The 22,239-nt window shown below is 42.7% G+C and overlaps 1 protein-coding gene across 1 annotated transcript in view; it reads left to right on the forward strand.

Annotated features, from left to right (window-relative positions):
* The first annotated feature begins 9,235 nt into the window (after nt 1-9,235).
* syne3 (spectrin repeat containing, nuclear envelope family member 3) overlaps nt 9,236-22,239 on the forward strand; it is a 76,260-nt gene continuing 63,256 nt past the window's right edge. The window contains 4 exon segments of the mRNA XM_034577102.1: nt 9,236-9,379; nt 14,633-14,790; nt 16,273-16,445; nt 17,854-18,163. Of these exon segments, the coding sequence (XP_034432993.1) occupies nt 14,647-14,790; nt 16,273-16,445; nt 17,854-18,163 (627 nt within the window). The 5' untranslated portion in view covers nt 9,236-9,379; nt 14,633-14,646.

Here is a 22,239-nt window from a genome sequence, read left to right on the forward strand (position 1 = left end):
GACTCACTGGCATGAATTCTTTGAAACATTCATAGCGGCCATCGGATTAATGGATGCTAGTGACGTCCGGCAGAGAGCCATGCTAATCCACAACCTGGACAGCGAGGGACAGCGGATTTTTTGGATTCTAGGACCGGCTATTACATATGCTGAATGTTTCACACGGCTGTCTGGACATTTCGCTGCCCCACAGAATGTTATGCTCCGGCGGATCGTTTTGTGCCGGCGCCGGCAACAGGCGGGTGAGTCAGTCCACCATTATGTAACCGACCTGAGGGGGGGCCTTTACAGAGGGCCAGCCTCTGTAAATTTGGGGCAGGGGAGGATGAACTGATAAGGAACCAGCTAGCTGAAAACACTAGCAACCCGAAACTCAGGGAGAAACTGCTGATTTAACCCTGACAAAGGCTGTGGAAATAGCATTCCAACTTGAATCTGCAGCTGGTTTAGCATCATAGCTGGCACCCTCCAACCTCTCTCTCTCACCCCATGCTACTGACGCAGATAATGGGGCCGCCCTGGGTCTCCTCAGGACATCCCTGTGGTAATTGTGGCTCCTCATCGCACCCCACCCAAGCCCGACCCATTTTGCCAGGGTCTGTCGCTCTGCCCCTGCTGCTGCCAGCTCAATGCCACATCCACATCCACATCCACCTGGTCCACCAGCACCAACGACCATTCATTCAGTCAGCTATACCTCCCGGTCATTTAACTGGTGCACATTGGAACTAGATGGGGTGTGCCTGCCACTACTGCTGGATACGGGGGCTTCGCGTTCACTCCAGAATGTTTTTACTTTCCAGCGGGTCTTTCTGCTCCGGACACCCACTGCTGCGGATGAGGACCTGTATGGCTATAGACACAAAATTGGCATGGTAGGCACAATCACCTTCTCTTTGCGCTACGGGACCAAGGCTCTCCCATCATTCACCTTCCAAGTGTCTCACCATGGGGCCAACCTCATGGGCATGGACTTATTTTCTGGCCAGGGTTTCTCCCTCCTGGACAACACCAGGTGAGCCATCTTGACTGTTGGTCCAGGATTAGTCATCTGCCTGGATGAAATAGTGGTACATGGTGTGACACCAGCCATCCATGACAAGTGCCTTACTAGGGTGCTCGATGTCCTCGCCAGCCACAACCTCACACTGAACGGGGAAAAGTGCATCTTTGCTGTGCCCGCCATCTAGTTTGTGGGGTTTTGCCTGACCGCTGAAGGCCTCAGCCCATTTCACTCTAATGTGTGCCCCAATACTCCACAACCACTGCCCCACTGCGAGAGGTCCTAAAAAAGGATGCCATTTGGATGTGGACTCCTACCTGCTTTGCCGGTGTTTGCCAACTCAAGGCACAGCTTGACTCGCCGCCTGTGCTTGCACACTTTGACCTGGAAAGCCCATGATCCTGACCTGTGATGCCCCAAATACCACAATCGGGGCTGTGCTGTCCCAACTCCAGCATGGCACTGAATGCCCTGTGACATTCGCCTCTTGGTCCCTCACCTCAGCTGAACAAAAGTACTCAGTGGGGGAGCTGGAGGCACTGACCTCTGTCTGGGCGTGTGAGTGGTGGAACATGTACGTGTCTGGACAGCACTTTACACTGCGGACAGACCACCAGGCCCTCACAGCCCTGCTTGCTACATCTGGGTCGGGACACAAACCACTGAGGATTCACCGCTGGTCAGAGAGTCAATCAATCAATCAAATTTTATTTGTATAGCCCATATTCACAAATCACAATTTGTCTCATAGGGCTTTAACAAGGTGTGACATCCTCTGCCCTTAACCCTCAACAAGAGTAAGGAAAAACTACTAAAAAACCCTTTTAACAGGGTAAAAAGAAGGTAGAAACCTCAGAGAGAGCCACATGTGAGGGATCCCTCTCCCAGGACGGACAGAAGTGCAATAGATGTCAAGTGTAAAGGAGAACTTTAGCAAGATAAGGGTTTTAGCAGCATTGATAATAATAAACATTTTGAAGCATAACTGAAGGTCAATGAATTGATGGATTATTGTCAGTAATGGTCGAGTATCTGAGGAGAAATACTATATATCAAGCAGTCCTGCTGCAATCATAGTCCATGGTCAGCAGCCACCACGATCATGATCCACCATCAAGATCGGATGCCACTATAGTCCACAGTCATTGTTCAGTGCCGCCATCAGGATCCACCATCAGCTGCCACCTCGGTCGTGGTCCACCACCACTATCAGATGCCAGCACGATACATGATCCGCCATTATAATCATGATCAGCCAGCACGAAACAGAATCCGCCATACTGGATCCATCATTACGATCTCTGATACGCGATCCATTGATCATAATCCACGATGTGGCCACAGCCGCGGCCCTGGATCTGCAGACGATAAGGCAAAGGGACTCTGGGGGAAGAAGTCAAGTCAGTAACATGTATTGATGAGATATTAATTTCTTTGATGTGATAAGGATGGAGAAGAGGAAGGAGAAGCTGGGAAGAGAAGCTCCATGTGTCATGTGTCCCCCGACATTCTAGACCTATAGCAGCATAACTAAGAGCAGGTCTAAGACAAGAGAGGCTCCAACAATGCAACTTCACCACGCTGTTTACTCCCGGCAGAGACAACGTGGTGGCAGACCTGCTCTCTCGAGCCACCCTCAACCCTATGCCAGACCTGGGCTTAGACACAACTGAACTGGAGTTTATTCATATGCTCCAGGCCACAGTCCCCCTTCCAGACCTCCAGCTCGCATCAGCCCAAGACCCCACGCTCTCACAGCTCCGCACCTTCATCCGAGAGGGTTGGCCCTCGAAAGTCCCAGAGGAGCTTGTGCCGGTCAACCGAGCCAGGGATGAGCTGTCCTGCTGGAACGATGTCTGTGTGGCCCAGGGACTCTGCACGGGCGTCCCCAGCACCCTGAGGGCATGTATCCTGTCTATAGCACACAAAGGTAACCTAGGCATTGTGAAGGTGAAGCAACGCTGCAGGGGCTTGGAACAGTGGCCAGGTATCGACAGAGATGTAGGGACTATGGTAAAAGACTGCACAGCCTGCCTCGTCAGTGGGAAGACTGGCCCACCGCCACCTCTGCAGTCTCTGCGGTGGCCACCCACACCTTGGTGGGGCATCCCTGACACCATCACTACAGATAATGGCCTGCAGTTTGTCTCAGCCGAGTTTGCAACATTTATGAAGGGCCGGGGCATGAACCACATCGGCACAGCCTTCTACCACCCGAAGGCACTGGGGGGTATAGAGGTTCAACCAGACACTAAAAAACCAGAGACTCCTAATTTATCCTCCTTCACACACTGCTCGTACTCCACTCGTTGCGCATATTGCTTCATGCATACTTTAAGACTGTTGGCACTTTGAGGACACTAGCGTCGTACTAGCACTTTATGTATGCATATTGGCGTTTGTGTGTTGTTGCTGGTATGGTATGTTGCAAAATTATTTCTCGTCTGGAGCGGCAGAAGTGCATGCGCCGGGCCTGTGCGCACTTCCACACTAACTGCATTCAACATGACGATGCAGACGTGAGGTGATGAATTGAAGCCAGATTATTGGTCCACTTCATCATTAACATTAAAACCAACAGCAGTATTTGTGCTCATGCGACATAAGCACCTTTTAATCTTAAAGGATATAAAACAACTTCAAGCTAATTTCTTACATATACTACAATAAATTATCATTATTATTAGAGGTGTTGAATATTTCTAATTCGTAGTTTTATGGCTTAGCAGGACTGTAGCTTCATATATTTTGTGTATAAAATCGCATAGTGAACATAATTGTGCTCTTAAGCGCACAGAGCACACAAAGCACATTGAATTTGGCAAGGTGTGATCATGTCCGATACCTCTAAACCTATAAATACTGCACTGACAGACATGTGTAAGATACGGTAAAATAAGATTATACTTTATTAGTCCCACAATAGGGAAATTTGCAGTACTACAGCAGCAAGAGTCAAAAAGACATCAGAAGATAATAAGTAACATGCAATAGTTGAATGTAATTAAACTAGTATATACAGTGTAAAGACAGGAAGAAATATATGCAGTGTGCGAATATAAACAGCTTTGGATGATGAAACTGATCTAATTATTCCAGCTGGGAAAAAGTGAGAGAGAGGACTTCTCAAACTCCTCTAACAGAAAAGGAAAAAACCTCAAAACCAATTTTAAAATAAAATTTAAAGAAATAGAAAAGAATGGGTTAAAAATAAATTAAGAAACTTTTAATTTCTTTTCCCATATCAGCAGAACTTTATTCCCCAAATTTTGTATTCCATTGAATAAGCCAGAGTCGGGTCACAACTGTTGAGACAACCTATTAGAGAAAATGGGTTTATACATTAGTAAAGAAAAGAAGAGAAAAGACTCTGTTAATCCACCTCAGCTTTCTTCTCCTACTGTTCAGTAAATGGTAACGAATTATGGTAAACGTAGTATTGAGCAGTTCAGCGTGTGGGTGGAAGACTGTGGGTTTCCGATCACAGGAAGTTTAAGTCTAAATCAGTTGCAGCAACTCAAAACTAAACTGCTTGTGAAAGAAGATCGAAGTAAAGTAAAGAGGACAAACAAAATGGAAAAATTAATGTAGGGATATTTGTTCTGGATTGGGGACCGTATGAATGTTGGTTAACTGAAGTGAATATCAGGGACAGAAAACAGAAGGCAGGGACTGAACTAATCTCCAAGTCTCAGTGTCTCCGACTAGACCCTGATCTGGACTCAGCTCCACCGAGGACGACCACAGCCAGCAGCGGTGCAGCGTGATGACCAGCAGGACACTCAGCTGCTACCGCTGCAGAGGGCACAGGCGGAGGCTCCAGCCGTCCCTAACCTCTATCCAGACCTCGACGTTGTTGTGGCGGAGGGGGAAGACAGGCCTCCAGCATACACCACTCCATATGTGGCAGCCTATATTCCAAGGCAAACTGGAAAAAGGATGTGGTGGGAAAATTCTACTGACCAGGTGTCTCACTGCTGTGACCTTGACAAACAGGGAGTTTGCTACAGCGGACGGACACAGCAGATAGACACAGATGATGATTTCATGTCTTTTTTTCATATTACGTTTTATGAAGCGCCTCTTTGTATTAGTTCTGGCTTGTCTTTTTTCATATTGTTTTATGAAACGCCTCTTTGTATAAGTTCTGGCTTTTGTGAACTTGCGGCCAGTTCTATTTTGAGCACCCGTGCTTGTTGTGTAACCTCTGCAGAGTTTACTATTATAAAGACTCAAAGGCAACTCCAGTCTGAGAATTTCATTATTTCAAATCTCAAGATGAATTTCCATCACAAGGACAATTCATGGCCTAAATGCAACCTCGCAAGCACAGAGGGTGGAGGTGGCTGCAGAAGATGGAAAACTCAGCTGATTTACAGACCATGGACATTCACTGATATGGAAGAATCTAGTATCTAGAAGTGTTAAGTGGGGGAGTGCAGAAAGCAGGGCAATTTGAACAAGAAAAAGAGAAGGAGTGTGCAGTTTACAGAAAAATGAATTGGACATTGGGCAAGGGAGTGCCCTGGGAACCAGCACACAGTGTGATTGACTAGCAGTGGAGCTGGGGACAGTCAAGGATTCATCTGGTCCGGACGCTGAGATGGAGAGAGAGTTTCAACCTACACATCACTGTCGTGACCTAGATGATTAAAAAAGGATATTGACCATTGTGAACTTAATCAGAAGATCAGTAAAGAGAGGCCTACTGTGCTCTATGCTAAATATTCACATGCTGCATATAAACTAATGCCAGAACACACAAATCACAGTGAGTGGTAGAGACATCACATTGTTGGTAGATTCTGGTGCAACAGAATCATCAGTCATTAAATGTGAAGAGTGTGATATTACTCCTAAAATGGATGTTAGATATCTCAGAATGATTGGAGCAACAAGTACAACAGTGATAGAGAGATGCACTGTACCATTGTCTTGTCATGATGAGGTTGAAGGGAATTTTAAACAGTCATTTTTGTTGTCACAACGCTGCCCGATAAATCTTATGGGTAGAGATTTGATGTGTTCATTGGGTATTATGCTAATTTCAACACCACAAGAACATCAGCATTTGTTAAGTATGGAAAGGAGGATTTGATATATGCATATCAATGGAAGATTCCAGACTCTTTTCTCACCTCTGTAAATAACACCCTCTTGCCAGAGGCAGAGGCACTCACCACAGATGTAATCACTGATGTTATGATAACGCAGAGAAGAGAACCATAAAGTAAAGACAAATTTAGGTTAAGAATGTTATAGAGAATGTTTGCGTAAAGAGAAGGATAGGTTAAGTTGGTTATATTGGAACAGTAATCACCGTGTTGTATCAGTAGCTTTGATAGACTCACTGGCAAAATATTTGTTTAGGGTATGAAATTCTGATACCCATGTTCCACTAATCAAACAAAAAACAATTTGAGTGGAAAGTTTTGGAACTTTGGATCAAAAGGTGTAATACTACTGGATGGGAAAAGACATCTAATCCCAGTGAAGGATTTTAAACAGAGGGTTAAAGGTGAATCGCAAAAGATTTCTGCAGTGATAAATGCAATTAGGAGTGTTGAACTAATTCCTGATGTAGACTTTATCAATGTTAGACATACACCGCAAGTAGGATAATTGATGAAGGATTCAGTTTTGTTGTAAACATCAATGACATTCCTGAGTTGAAACAGGTACTGTCATGTTTGTGGGCTGAGCACCAATATGATGTGGGTCTGATCAGAGGAGCAGACCCAATAGTGATAACACCTAAATCTTCTTATAGACCATGTCAGAATCAATATCTGTTGAAAAAGGAAGCAGTGGAAGGTATTAAACCAGTTTTTTAATCTCTTTTAACCCTTGTGTTGTTCCTGGGTCGGATTGACCCAGAGTGTGTGTGTCTGTGTGTGTGTGTGTGTGTGTGTGCGTGAGTGCGTGCGTGTGATGATACGCAAGCCCTGGCCGGTCAGGGTTAGGGTGACCCAAGGATTGTCATTATCCAATTCTCCTGGGGTAATTGAGACCAATGGATTGTCATTCTTGATTGTCATGGGAGGGGTCATTTAGACCCCCAGAGAGGGCGCTGTGGTGCTCTGTGGGGTCATTTAGACCCACACCTGGTTCCAATTGAAATCAAGGGGGGGTACATTAGACCCACATATAAGTCTCAGTGTGCCACTCTCTCACGGACCATGGCACGATGTCGCGTCAGAACCAGAGAACAGGTTCACCAACAGCTATTCTCCCAGCAACCATCCTCTGAACCCGAAGAGGACGCGAAAGAGCCAGACCGAGAAGCGGACGGACAAGGAGATGGAGAAGCAGACCGAGAAGCAGACAGAAAAGCAGACCGAGAAGAAGACAGAGAGGACGGAGACGGAGACGGAGACGAAGACTATGACCCAGTGGGTGATGCTTCTGCAGATTCTTCATCCTTGGAAGAAGAAGAAGAAGGAGGACAAGACCACGGCGACACCACCACCATCACCACCGGACTCGTGGAAAGAGAGACCTTCAAGTCGTGGGTGGCCTGCGATGCGAAATCAAGCTACGCTTGGAAGATGCAAGTGTACACCGGAAAGCCGAGCGGCGGACGCCCAGAGCGGAACCAGGGGTTGCGGGTAGTGCTCGATGTAACGGAGGGACTGCACGGTCGTAACGTCACGTGCGACAATTACTTCACCTCCTATGAACTCGAGCGGCAGCTCCTGGAGAGGAAGCTCACCGTGGTCGGCACTATTCGGAAGAACAAGCCCGAGCTCCCGACCGGGCTGCTCGCGGTCAAGGGAAGAGAGGTGTTCTCATCCAAGTTCGCATTCACGCCCACCGCCACTCTGGTGTCCTACATCCCAAAGAAAAACAGGAATGTGGTGCTCCTGAGCACACGGCACCCAGAGGCCGACATCAGCGACCGCGAGGATGGGAAACCGGTCATCGTCCTGGACTACAACCGCAACAAAGGTGGCGTGGACAACCTAGACAAGGTGATCGGAACGTACAGCTGCAGGAGGATGACCGCGCGCTGGCCCCTGGTCGTCTTTCACAACATTCTCGACGTCTCTTCCTACAACGCCTTCGTGATATGGAGAGAGATCAACCCAGACTGGATGCCGGGCAAGCGGAACAAGCGAAGGGTGTTCCTAGAGCAGCTGGAAAAGGCTCTCGTGACTCCGTTCATCGCACGAAGGGAGCGCATCCCCCGCACGGACGCATCCGCCGCGGTTGTGAAGGCTGTTAAAGCCGCCGCCGCCGCACAGAGAGCTGTTGACTACGACGCTCGACCCGAGAGTCGGGCCTCCTCCATAGCCCTAGCAGCAGCCCCGCTCGGGGCGAGTAAGAGGAAGAGGTGTCAGATATGCCCCAGGAAAAAGTACTGTAAAACTCACACCATGTGCCGCGGGTGTAACAAATACATCTGCAAGGGCTGCTCACTTGTCTATTGCCCTACGTGTGCGTCCTAATATGGGGTGGGCTATGTGAGGGGGCCAACAGCCGGGGGAAGCAGGGACAACACAAGGGTTAAAAGCTGGAGTGATAATTCCATGTGAAAAATCTCCTGTTCGTATGCCTATTTTTCCTGTAAGGAAAACGAAGGAAGCAGGACTTCCAACCCGTCTCAGAGCTGAAATTATGAATCAGTCACAATTAGTGAAATATGAGCTGACTGTATAAACTGTACAGAAAGGGTACTTTAAACAACATTAACATAGACAATGACATCTTAAAAATAAATCAATTGCAATTTTAATGCCACATTATTTGGATTGTTTCTCAAATATACTATACAATATCTAATTTTATTATTATACTTATTGTTATTATAGTATTTGGAATGCAATTCCTTCAGAAATAACGTGATCAGTAAAAACGTTTGTCTTTTCCCCCTTTTTGGGCCCTCTGAGCACCTATACTGTAATACCTCAAATAGCTTCTTTGATATTAATATCAATAATATGTGGTAACGTATGTAAAATCAGTCTTTGAAAAATGCCACATATATATATAGATATATATATATATATCTATATATATATCTATATATATATAGCACATATCGTCATTCTACTATTATACCTTCAACACTTTCGTTTCATTTGTTTAGGAAACCTCGAAATAGATGCATCCGTTTTAAGAATGTTCTTTCAGAATTTTATTTGTAGCGAACTCTTTCTGCGTGTTATAAGTTTCGTTAAGTAACGAATACCACAATTCTGCTATATTTTCGGATTGGTGATTTTACAAGATGTTCCTGAAGGCACCGTAAAAAGGCTTGTTGACTCTAGTCCGGACGGCCTCGGCTCTACTTCCTGCCTGCTATAACTTTACGGAACTCCATACAGCAGGGCAGTATTCCCATTAGTAGCAATCTCACTTGATGAACACAAAGCCGTAAGTGTCTTTATTTTTACAAAGCATAAGTAGATCAGTGAACCTGCATCGCAGCTCAGCTAGCTATGATAATAGGCCTCTCTCTGCCTACAAACTCGGATAACTCCTTTTAGCCTCTCGCGCTTACACGAGCTCTATATAAGATTACTGTAATGTAATGAGCTGCATAGAGCTACAGTTTTCCCATTCGGATTTGTTGTATTATGTGGCCGGGTATACCCATGCTGTCCATACGTTGAATCTTAACTTCTAATTTAGCTTAGCGTATAGCTCGTTATTACCAGACTGAATGTACTTCTAAGTTGGGTCTGCACGTTCTTAAAGTAAAAAGGAGCAGGGAAACCGTAGCTAGCATTGGTAGCTATCGAAATAACTAAATATTACGACCGTCAGTGGCAAGCGTAAGTGGAATGGACTAAAGATAACACGTAAATCTCGAGCTGTCTAACTTAAGTAAGAGGGGCTTCGTTGTCTTCATAAAGACTGCGTTCTGCTACAGTTAAACTTAATAGTCAAGTTAATAACCAAAACAATGAAAAACACAACATCAATGTTGTGAGTTTGCTACAACTAACATTGTAAGATTCTGGTGCTAATAAGCTCTGGAGTTAACTCTTTAATACAGTTTTAAACTTGTTCGTCTTGTTCATTGCCGATTAACATTGGAGAAACAAATTCTTGGTAGTTTGCTAGTGCATTAAGTTGTCACAGGAATGGTAGTAGAAAAAAAATAATTTGATAAAAAGAACTGCAGTCTAGCAATATATAAGTCCTAACATTAGATCTTTATTTTTTAAGTGTAACGTTAGGTTTAAAATATTAAGTATGCTTCTATAGAGGATAGGGAGGTCTTTTCAAGAGTCTAAGGGTGGAATGTCATGGTGGGAAGAAATTTGTCATTTTGTGAAATGGTTTCCTTCCAGCTGTTCCTTTTTGTGCTACTGCTGTGCCAGGACTCCTCCCTCTCATACAGTTTACTGCAGCCTCTTGGCTTACTCTGTCAGTTGTGTTTGCTCAAGTGTCTTCCCAGCTACACTTCTTGTGGGCACACTGATTTTATGCACAATGCCAAAAATGCAATGAAAAAATAGTAGAGGTGTGCATCTTCACTAGCCTCACGATTTGATTAGGATTGAGCAGTCAGTGATAGATTCACATTGATGCATCTCGATGCATTTCTTTGTATCACATCCACAATTTTTTTATATACTGTAACTGCACATGGCTGCTTTTTCATCAATTAATAAAATCAGTCGGACAAACATGAACTCTGTTTTTTTTAGAAAGTGCTTTAAAAATATTATTGACTGTTACTGTTATTACAATTGTGCCGTAAAATAAGGTTTTCAATTCAAAAATCAGACAAAAAAAACATTAAGTCTATGACAGTGGTCAGTGCTCTCCACACTGACTTCACATTCATTCAGTTTAGACTTGTGTGCTGCTCCTAAGGCTTAAAACGACAAACTCTATTTATAGCCTTTACTGTATCAAGGTGGCCCCTAACCCTAACCCCCCCCTTACCAGAACCACTGCACTGAGGCGCATTACTCCGCAGGTCAACAATTGACTCTGCTCCTCTGATGTTTTCTAATCACTCACACTTAGAAATGATCTTAATGAAAACCTGCTGAATTCATATTTATGTTCCTGGATATGAAGTTATGTTCCTTTTCTGCAAAAAAGAAGTTAAAACCCGTCGTAATCTGCGGGAAAAACTTCTGGCTGCAGGATTGTGTGTGTGTGTATGTGTGTCTGCTCAGCTCTGTTACTCTTCACACAAACTGATAATCACTTGTATTTAGTTATTAATTGATGATGTCAGATCATGACTCCGGATCGTTCCGGTCACTTTAACACTGATGTCCTGACTTTGTGCCTCACGTTACATGTGTCTCATAAAGTCCAGAGCGAATCAAAAAAGACAAAGCAAACGTCTGTCCTGTATGTGTCCTAATAACTTATGATCAGTGATGGTGTTTATTGTTAAAGTGTTAAGTGAGCACAGTTCAGAGGGGGAGTGAGGAGGAAGCAGAATCTGACAGAGACATTGGGCTGTTCTGGTATGACACATACAGTAGGATCGGACCTTTAATGAGCGTCTGTCCTGAAGCAGCGGTGTTGACGGTGTTGTTCATCAGCGGGACATCGCTAAAACAATGAACGTAGCGGAAAACATGAATCGATTATGTTCAGTCACTGCATCAATGCAGAGTCGTCCAAGTCCGCATCGCGATGCATCTTAGAATCAAGAAATTTCCACACCTCAAAAAATACCATAATTACCAAATTCTAGAAAACACTTATAACAAGATAGGGAAAGGGGACAAATTATTTTAATTTCATCGAAAAATAATTAAATATATACTCTCCTGCAGATGCAGGAGATTGACACATACTAAAAAGTTTAGGTTATTTTTATTTGTAAGTTATTTTTATGTGTTAGTGAGGTGTTTATTCAATATCTTAAGTCTGCTGTTTTCAATGTTTTCCATTTGTCACCCCTCCATACAAGGCCAACTCTGCATGTCATGATGACCACTTTAGCAGTAAAGATTAGAGCAAAGTCTGAAAAATATAAATAATTCCTCAATTAAAGAGATGGTTCACGGAAAAATTACAATTCACTCATTATCTACTCACCACTATGCCGATGGAGGGTGGGGGAAGAGTCCACGAAACACTTTTGGAGTTTCAGGGGTAAACAGCGTTGCAGCCAAATCCAATTCAACTGAAGTAAATGGTGACAGATTCTTCAAACTTAAAAAAACCACAGAAAAAAACATAAATTGGCACCATACTGCTCCTGTGGTGTCATCCAAGTGTCCGTAAGCCACGACATTTAAATTTGACTCAAAACTGCGTCATTTACACAATGTTTTTAACCAAAATGTCCTCTGATAATCCTTCTCTGGTGCCGTGTTTGCTTGTGGATCACAGTGTACATCGGTCCCCATTTAATTCAATTGTATTGGATTTGGCTGTGGTTTTTATTCTTTATTAGCACTTCTGTCATTAAAGGTTTTGACACATAGTACTGTCCAATTACTGTCTGTGGACGTTTTACTACAGTTTTACTATGCTGCTTAATGCTTTAACATGAACTGTTTTTGCTAAAAATGGATAGCTGGCTAATGTAAACAATTGTCCCTGTGCTTCATAAATGCTATCAACTCGGGTTATACAGGTGTGACGTCATTCCAAGTGCAGAGCTCAAGGTGTAATGGAACTCGGCAATACTAGAAGCCAAATTCAACCCCTTTCTTTTTAATCACACTAGAGAAGCTGGGGATCGAACCACTAACCTTCTTCTTAGTGGACAACCCACTCTACATCCTGAGCTACGGTCGCAATCATCACAGCTAAAACCAGGATATCCCGACCATTGTGTAAGGGGCATGTTCCAAAGACACTGGATTAGGGCTGGGCAATAATATGATCAAGATAATTATCGCAATACAACTATAAATACAAGACATGGTCGATACGACGTTGATAGAACTCATTCCATCCATGTTTTGACAGACAACACGAACAGCCAATGATAATGAGAATAGCGCCACTCCAAACCAATCATGTGGCTGGAATAGAGTTACAGCCATGTCAGGTTATGTTAAAGCACACAGCACAGAGTGTAGGAGGAGCAGCGGCACACATGCTAATGTTTGGGCTCCTGCAAAGAGGTGTGGAAATTTCTGATTCTTAGTGACTGATTGATTCATGTTTTCCGCTACGTTCATTGTTTAACCGGTTTTCCACTGCTTCATAATTATAACCAGCGCTGCTTCACGACCAGGACACATGCTCATTAAAGGTCCGGTTGTCCTCTGTCTGAGTCTGCTTCCTCCTCACTCCCTCGCTGACCTGCGCTCACTTTACACTTTAGCAATAAACACCATCACTGATCACAAGTTATTAGGGCACAAACAGTACTGACATTTACTTTGTGTTTTTTTGATTCTAGAGTTTAGAGGGACACATGTTCAAAACTGCTACACAACACGAAACGTAACGTGACGCACACACACAGGACATCAGGGTTAAAGTGACCGGAACGACAAATTAATAACTAAACGCATGTAATTATCAGTTTGTATGTGAAGAGGGACAGAGACGAGCAGACACACACACAGACACACTCCTGCTGACAGAAAATAAGTTATCCCCGCAGATTATGACGCAACACTGTGTTTTAACTTCATTGTTGCAGAAGAACCGACGCCCCGATTATCCAGGAACATAAATATGAATTCAGCGGGTTTTTATAAAGATCAGTTATACGTGTGAGTGATTAGAAAGTATCAGAGGACCAGAATCTCTTGTTGACCTGCAGAGTAATGTGCCTCAGTGCAGTAAATATCCATTAAGGTGCAGCATGTAGAAAATGAACTTTATTTAAACTGCATACTTATTGTATTGTATGATTATCATTATTAAATATATGTATTTCCTTTTTTTTTTTATTCAAAAAAATGTACTTGTCCACATTGTTTGCAGAGATTATTCTGTCGTCAAAATATGCCCTGCTGGTACTAACAATGTCTCCGCTGTGGAGAACACCCTCACGCTAGGAACAGAGGTTTATAAAGACTGACTATAAATTACTGTGTTTGCTGGCTGAAATGAGGACAAGAGGGAACTTCGTAACGGGGCTCGGTTACTTTCAGTGTATGTTCGAACCCTGAATTCTCAACAACAGAGAACGGTCGCAAAGGTCTTTTGTACGATCCACTTGTCTTTGTCAGTCGTCATTATAGCGACTGTGAAACTGGAGTGTTCCCACACAGGAGACTCAAATAATGAGGGAGGGTCTTCACACTGCAGTCGCTATGACCACGAGCCGACAGCCCACCTGACCCACATGCACACAATTAAGTTCTGCACGTGGACTCGCTGCATTCGTTCGGTAAACGTGCTTACCGAATCGAAAGGCCAGTGCTGGAAATTTTCGGTTCGGATACATGTACCGTTACACCCTTAATATTGACTGATGTGAAAAAAGTATCGTGATTAGATTTTTTTCCATATCGCCCAGCCCTACACTGGATCAATCACTTCTCACGATACAACCAGTATCATCTTGCTTACAATGTCTACCTTGTAAATGCCCATGTATTTTAAATGTGTATATTTTGTTCGTAATATTCACAGACATAGGTTTTCTTTTAAAAATGAGAATGTTTCCTCCAAAAATTATAAAGTTCTGCTTTTATATTAAAATGTGTCTGAGTCTAATGGCTGTTTCCTTGTCAGGCTTGGGACTGATCATGACCCAGCAGAAGCAGCAAGATTTCATGGAGAGGTTGGAGGCGGCCCTCTTGTGGATGCAGGCTTCCCAGGAGATACTTAAAGCCAATGACAACACACAGGGGCCCCTTGATGCCCTGGAGGCCAGACTCAGGGAGACAGAGGTGTGATACTTTACTAACTGTCTGAACCCTTGCTACTTCTTTAGTACTTCGGAATTTAGAGACCACAGTGACACACCAAAATCTACATGAGATACACCCTTCAATCACTTTTTAGTAACACCTGTGCACCGGCTTTTTCATGCAATTATCCAATTAGCCATTCATGTGCCTTGCATAAAACCACGTGGACAATGATCAGGAGCTTCATTTAATGTTTGCATCAAACTGAAAAAATTTGATCTTTGGCAGTGACATGATTGTTGATTTTCAGACAGACGTGTTTGAGTATTTCTGTGTAGAGGTCAGCCGATAGTGGATTTTTTAAAGGCCGGTGTATTAACGATAATTTTTGAGAAGGAAAAAGATGATTTCCAATGAATGAAATTGCAAATAAATGTTTGCAATGTGAGTGAGTGAGTGAGTGATGTCACTGAGACCACATTCTGTCTGATTACAGAATAATGTCTTGGATGTGTTTTCATAGTGTGGACAATTGTTTTCTCAAACAATCAAACATCTCTCAAGTCTAACGTTACATTGAAGCAATCAAAGTCACTTGTTCATAGGCCTGGAGCGCACCCAGCCAGCGCTCCCTCCTCTCACATCCCTGCTGACCAGTGGAGGCTGCGCAGCCATTAGCCACTATCCGAGCCAAGTTCCGCCAATAAATATAGTTAGAAAATTCACTCGTTATCTTCTCGCCACTAGGGCCGGGCGATAAAACAATAAAGTCCAAAATACAGATTTTATTCATTTAAAGTTAAATAAATATATTGTCTCGAGTAGTATTTTTTGGCTCATCAGATTGATATTTAAATGATATCCTTAGGGGAAATTTTGTAATTAGCGCATCAATCAGGACAGACTTAAAAATGACTTTTGGAGAATAAAAAAAAAAACTTTATCGTCAAAGGTGTGAGGCAGAGAATTGTAATGCCGGGTTCACACCGGACGCAGAAGCACCCTGAAGCGCCGCGCAGCGTCAATTGTCGCGCACGCAGCCGCCTGGCTGTTCACACCGGACACGCATTTCTCCGCGCCGGTCAGCCCGCGATTCTGCTTTCTGCGCTGGTTGTTGTATGCTCTGTTCAATGTAGGGGTTCGGGGGTAAATGATTATGGTCTTCATAGCCCCCACCGCTCACTAGAACTAGGAAAAAATAGAACAGATGCCGAAACGATCGGAACGCTTCGCTGCCGGTTTGAACAGCCCAATTGATTAACATCGGTGCGGAAAGGAGGCGGACAACATTTTGTGCCACTGTGTCCAGTGTGAACCTGGCGTAACGGTTAATGGGAAATGCAATCTCATGTTTGGTTTCTTATAATTATTACTGCGATTTCTGTAAAAAAAAAAGTCATTTAACCCTTTTTTACCCTTTTAAAGTATCATATATATTTTTTATATTTAATTTTACAAGAACACAGTTGACACATTTTTATGGACTAAAAAGATATTCTCTTTGACCCTCTGAATGTGTAGAAAATCCATCAGTCAGAGCATGAAGGTCGTGTAAAGATGGACATGGCGCTGGTTGCAGCAGAGAAACTTTTGGAGAACGGAGATGACGAACTGAGGAGCCACACCCTCGCAAAACTCAAAGATCTGAAAAGCCTGTGGGAGGAGACCTCCACCTACATCATCCATTGTCACAGGTGCTGCTTTACCCACTTCCGATTCATTTAGGTCACTTCAGGTGTATGTAATCTGGTATGATTTGGAGGGGTTTGATTTAATTGCTTTAGATGTGTGTCTTCAGAAATAGTTCCATATATCAAAGAAAAAGCCAAATGCAAATACATCATTAACCACGTCAATTGAATGCCAAAGGTGTGTATGTATCATGATGTTCAAGCAACAATATTTCCCCCTAAGTTTTAATGAATTAGATGCATTTCAAACTTTTGACAAAAGAAAATCTTAACTCGTGGTCCGGTACATTTGTATTCATTAATAATCATTCAGTCACACAATACTAATTGGTTGTTCATGGACTTTTGAACCATCTCATTGACAATAGAACAGACTGAGATGAGGTTTTAAACTCTAAAGAAATAAGTTGTTTAGGGAAACTTGAGTTGAGTTTTGTCAGACAAACGCAGAGAGTGTGACTCAGACCCTGGCAGCTGTATGAAACTGTGAGTTTTAACCCAGTCCATTTGAAAGGTAAGAAATGAATGACTATCCTTATCTTTCTGGTTTCTACTGTCTACTGTCTGTCCAGAGCAGAAAAACCCTGGATCTAGAGCAGGGCTCCACGATATTAGGAAAACATGCGATATGCGTTGGTTAATATCGCGATGACGATATGACTTGCGATAAATAAACATAAACAGTCCCTGGCTACAGACGCAAAGACCACGGACAGCTCCACAGCTGGGAGAAAGCGCACAGCCCGGCCGCAGCACCACCAAGTCTGGGGCAGACACCCCAGAGAGCCATGCACAGCTCCTCTAAGTCCCAAATAAGACCCAAATTATAGTGTTCATTTGGGTCTTTTTATACATGTTTGGACAATAAGTTATCCCCGCCATTTTTAGCGGCTTTGTCAGTAAGAGATAAAGAGAGCAATGGAGTCAGTGTGTGTGTGTGCGCTTTTACTTTAATTTATTATCTAGAACAGCAGGGCTTCATCTGATTGGCCAAATATATTCACATGCAGTATCGCACTTTTTGCCGTCTTTTGCAAACGTATATTGTGCATTTTGACATCACGACGACGATAGATTTTTGATATATAGTGCAGCCCTAATCTAGAGGTCTAGATGTCTAAACATTACCTGAAGGTCAAGGCAAGGGGAAGATGATGCAAGAGTTATTCAGTTGGATGAAATATTACATTTCACTGCAAGATGACACTAAATCCTAAATAGTTGATAAATCATCAATAAAATATCTTTTTACTTTGACAATTATCTTGCTAGGTATGTGTCTTATAAGCCACATACACTATCTACATGTTGTTTTTGACTAATCTGTTTTGCACAATATTTGAGGTATGACAAATAATTTGTTTTTTCTCAGCAAGTAATGAGTGACTAACATATTAAACCTAACATGCAGTCGAATTGAGTGGGTGTGGCTTCACTGGAGTGAGTACCTGAAGGCTTACGAGGAGTTTGAGCTCTGGCTGACGAGGCAGCAGCGCATCTTGAATGCTGGAGTGGAGCTGCAGCTGGGGTTGAAGGAGAAGCTTTGGCAGGTGGACCATCAAAGAGTGATAGTTAGCGACATTCATGGACAGGCTGTGCTGTTGGAGAGGCTGTTGAACGAGGCGGCAGCACTGCAAGACAGAACCCAGGACGACAGTGTGGAGCCCCAAACCCAGAAGAGGCTGCAGGAGGCTTACAAAGACGTCCAAGAAAGAGCTGAGGTAAGGTGCTTATTAATATGGTCGGACTCATCAGCACTACTCACTACTGCCTGTAGTTGAACATATTGTGTCTCCATGATTTGAAACCCTTTGTCCTTCACAATGCAATCCCTGTTCTCTGAACTTCATTGTACATAATCAGGCCATTTGATTTTTGTGCTTCCTCGGCTAGGGACAGGCAACAGTCGGCTACAGCACAACTGTTTGCACATGCAAAAGCTGAAACAAATGAAAAAATGTTGCATAATGCATATTTCTGCCTCAGGGCATGCACTTAATGTCACGGAAAACCGTATCAAATCATCACACTTCGGGCCGCATCGTCATGGATCTTAAATAAATATGGCATGCTGACTTGATCACATGAGAAAACTATAATAATAATAAGAAGAAGAAGAATTAAGGTAGATACACTCTAAAAAATAATTCACTGGTTCAACTTAATCAAATTTAGGTAACACATGGATCTTTTTAAGTAGTTTCAACTCTTTCAATTATTGAGTTAATGCTGCAGGTCTTTTATGGTCATACTATCCCAATTACTTAAGTACATCCAACATGATTTGCTTTGAGCTCTAAAAGCTTAATTAAGTTGAACCAACTTAATATTAACTCAAAAGTTGTTTTGATATTAAGCTTTCAAATTATTGCATTTAAGTTACTCTCACTTCTTTATTTTATTTAAATCCTACATTTTAGGGTATTAGTAACTCATGTAGCTTAAGTAAGAACAACAAATAGCAATTCCAGTTTAATATGGTCAGGCTCTTTATTGTAAACACTGTTCAAACAATTTATTCTAACCATGAACAATTATGCCAACATCTGTTCACAAAATATACATGCCCAGATATGTCCTACAATACTTGAAAAAAAAAATGATGGCAAGACTGAGCTGGTTTCTCGTCCTCAAATGAGATAGTCTTCATAGTAGGCCCTTTAGCAGCCATTTTAACAAGTCATTGAAAGGTAAACACAGGTGTAATGGTGTGATTAATAATGTAAATTATGGTTCGGTTCCATTTAGATGAGCCAGGGACCTGGTATTGCACATACTCACTGGAGTGGCTTTGACTCACTAAATAGAACAGGACCGTAGTTCATTTTATAAAATTACCCCTGAGTTTACCCTGCGATGTGTCAAAATGGCAGCAGTGAAAACCAAACTACAGTGCATTTAAATGCTTCAAATACAGAGTAAAATATTTTCAGGCTGTCACCACGAAGTTGCCCTCAAACAAGACAAATCAAATATGACCACATTCTTAAAAAATATTTTAGATGATATTCTGAACTTAATCCAGTTTTTATCACAATCAAAAAGTAGATGCACCTCTGTACAAAACAACACAATTCAACATAGTAATCTTCACAATAAACAGTGCAATGTTTCCTGCTGTTTTTTAGGACAGCAGTTCATTTTTTATAGACATTACCTTCAGGCTCGCCTTCAGACCATCTAGTCCAAGGAATATCTTTTGAAATACCTCAAATGTTTTGATCAGTTCTTTTGGATAGCTGAGGTGGAGCATGTAAATCCCATCCCCATTAACAAGGCACAGGCTCTTGGTACATTTAGGTCTTCCAGGACTTGTGTTCCCTCGATCACTATCCTTGCACTGGCTGTGTCAGACATTAGGGCACCTCTGGTGACGACAATCTTCATCACCTCACCGGTAGCCTGCACTTCACCATTCTGGCATAAATAGGTCAGAGAATGTATGGTGTATTAAGTCATCATATTTAAAAACAAGAGCAAAACAAAGTACAGTGAACAGTTTGAACTTCAGTGTTTCTTACCAAGTGCTCTTTGAAGAGGTCCTCCTCCTTTTCTCTAAAATACACCACCAGACAACGGATAGTGACTTCTCTCCTTTCCACTGAATCATCCTGTGAACAAAACAAGAAAAAACATTTTGTAACTGCTCATCCACAGAGTGGATAACATATTTTTGTAGGCTTCGCGGATGTTAGCATCGTCCTGGTTGTACCTCAAAAACCATGTAGAGAAGTTGGGCTAACTTAATATTTCTCCCCAGTTGGGTGAACACAGAAATATTTATTCAAAAGTGTTAAAAAGATAAGTTAACACCTGGCTCTTAATATTAACTTTGTACGACTTCTTACAATAAGTTGTCAACTGACTAAAACATGTTCATGTAACAAACGTAATTTTTTTAAGCTTAAAAAACGTCTTTATTTTAAGGGCGATTTACTAACCCCATGAATCATTTTTTAGACTGTATGGGCTAACGAAGTTTGAATGTTGTGAGGGAACACTGTGACTGGCCTTATCTCTCTTAATATAAGTTAAAGAGTGATTTTTATAAAGTTAATAATGTAATATATATATAATTAAGTTAAAGTTGAATTGCAAAAAACTCTATATATTTAAATACATTTTTTTAATAAGTTAGGTTTGGTTTAAGGTTTTTGTGTTGTTCCTGAGATATTACTTATTTAAAGTGGCATCACATTACTAATTCTTTACAATGTTATTGAACAGCTGTTAGTGATCAGTGCATGGTCAGGCCCATACCAAATACCAGTGCACTACTTTGTTCCCAGACCACTGGATAGTAGAGTGGTGTAGTGGCAAGGGCCGTGGATGAGGTCATCTGCCTCGACCGTTTGGGTTGAGCAGGGACAAATGGGGAGGAAAGGAGAGATGGGTGGAAAAGAGGGGAGAGAGAGAGATAGGGGGGAGGGGGAGGAGAGAGAGTAGAGAGAGACCAGGAACACTTGTGCACCAGGTACATCAGGTATCAGCTCTGACTAGTTATAATTAAAACATTAACATTGTAAATATGTTATTGATTATTAATGTTAGCAGCAACAATTCATACTGCACTTTGAGTGACACGCGACCAGGCCTATCACCAGTTCTGGCGCATTGACGATCTCTCTGGTAAACACAGCTGAAATTCCCGTTGTTATGTTTGGATACAGCTATAGAAGACCAGCCACATATTCACAGTCGCTTACAACATGATGTTTCTGAACGGTAAGTTACACCGTCCTCATGTTTGTTTAAGTTTTAGCAGGACAGTCGGCCAATGTAGGAGTAAGTCCTGAGTTTCAGTAGCGAGTAACGTCTACGCTACACCTTAGTAATGTCTACGTTACTCCGTACCTCTGCATGTAGAGCATGCGGTTAGCAGTGTGGAACAGCTGTGTCCTTGAGGAGTTGCTGTAGGTTGAGAGTCTGTGGTGAAATGAGCCGAGCACACCAACAGGGCACGTCGGAAGAAATAAAGCTCAACCGCTGGTCTCGAATAGTAACATTCTTAGGAGGAATGTGCACAGACACCTTCTCTTCCTTGCATCCATCCACAATGCAGGGTTTCTTCAGTGTTGTTTGTTGTGGTTAGCCTGTGGTAGCTAACAAGCTGCTAGCTCAGCAACATGTCTGCTTGGTGTCGCGTTCAGTGTGGAGTGGAGGAGGGGTGATGGATGACGGGGAGCGGGGGGTTGTGGAATCGGAGGCTGGACTGGTACCGGCTGGGTGGGGCTGAGAGAAGAGTGTGATTCAATGATTACATCATACGGAGAGGAAGTACGAAACGGACGTTTCAATAACATATTTCTTAGAATGGACTGAGTGAAAAAGTCCTCGAAGTGACTGTTTTCATACTTTGAGGGTACCTACTGACCCCCTTCAAGTAATTACGGATAGTAAAAGCCCATAAAATGTATTTTATTTTGTATGGGCCCTTTAAAGATTCTTGGAACCACAAGAGAGCCTGTGTTTAGGGAACGAAGTGATTTATTTGGATAATATGGTGTTATGAGCTCTTTGATGTATGGAGGGGCTTGATTGTTAAGGGCTTTACAGTGTTTCTCTGAGATGTTTAGGGCCAATTACAATGACCTCAGTTTTGTCTGAATTTAGGAGTAGGAAGTTTTGGGTCATCCAGGCCTTGATGTTCTTGAGACATTCCTAAGGTTTAACTAAGTGATTAGATTCATCAGGCTTCATAGATATGGACAGCTGGGTGTCGTCTGCGTAACAATGGAAGTGTACCTGGTGCTTTCTGATGATGTTGCCTAAAGTGAGTATATATAAGGTGAAGACG

Source organism: Hippoglossus hippoglossus, chromosome 22 (genome assembly GCF_009819705.1).
Source record: "Hippoglossus hippoglossus isolate fHipHip1 chromosome 22, fHipHip1.pri, whole genome shotgun sequence".
NCBI lineage: Eukaryota > Metazoa > Chordata > Actinopteri > Pleuronectiformes > Pleuronectidae > Hippoglossus > Hippoglossus hippoglossus.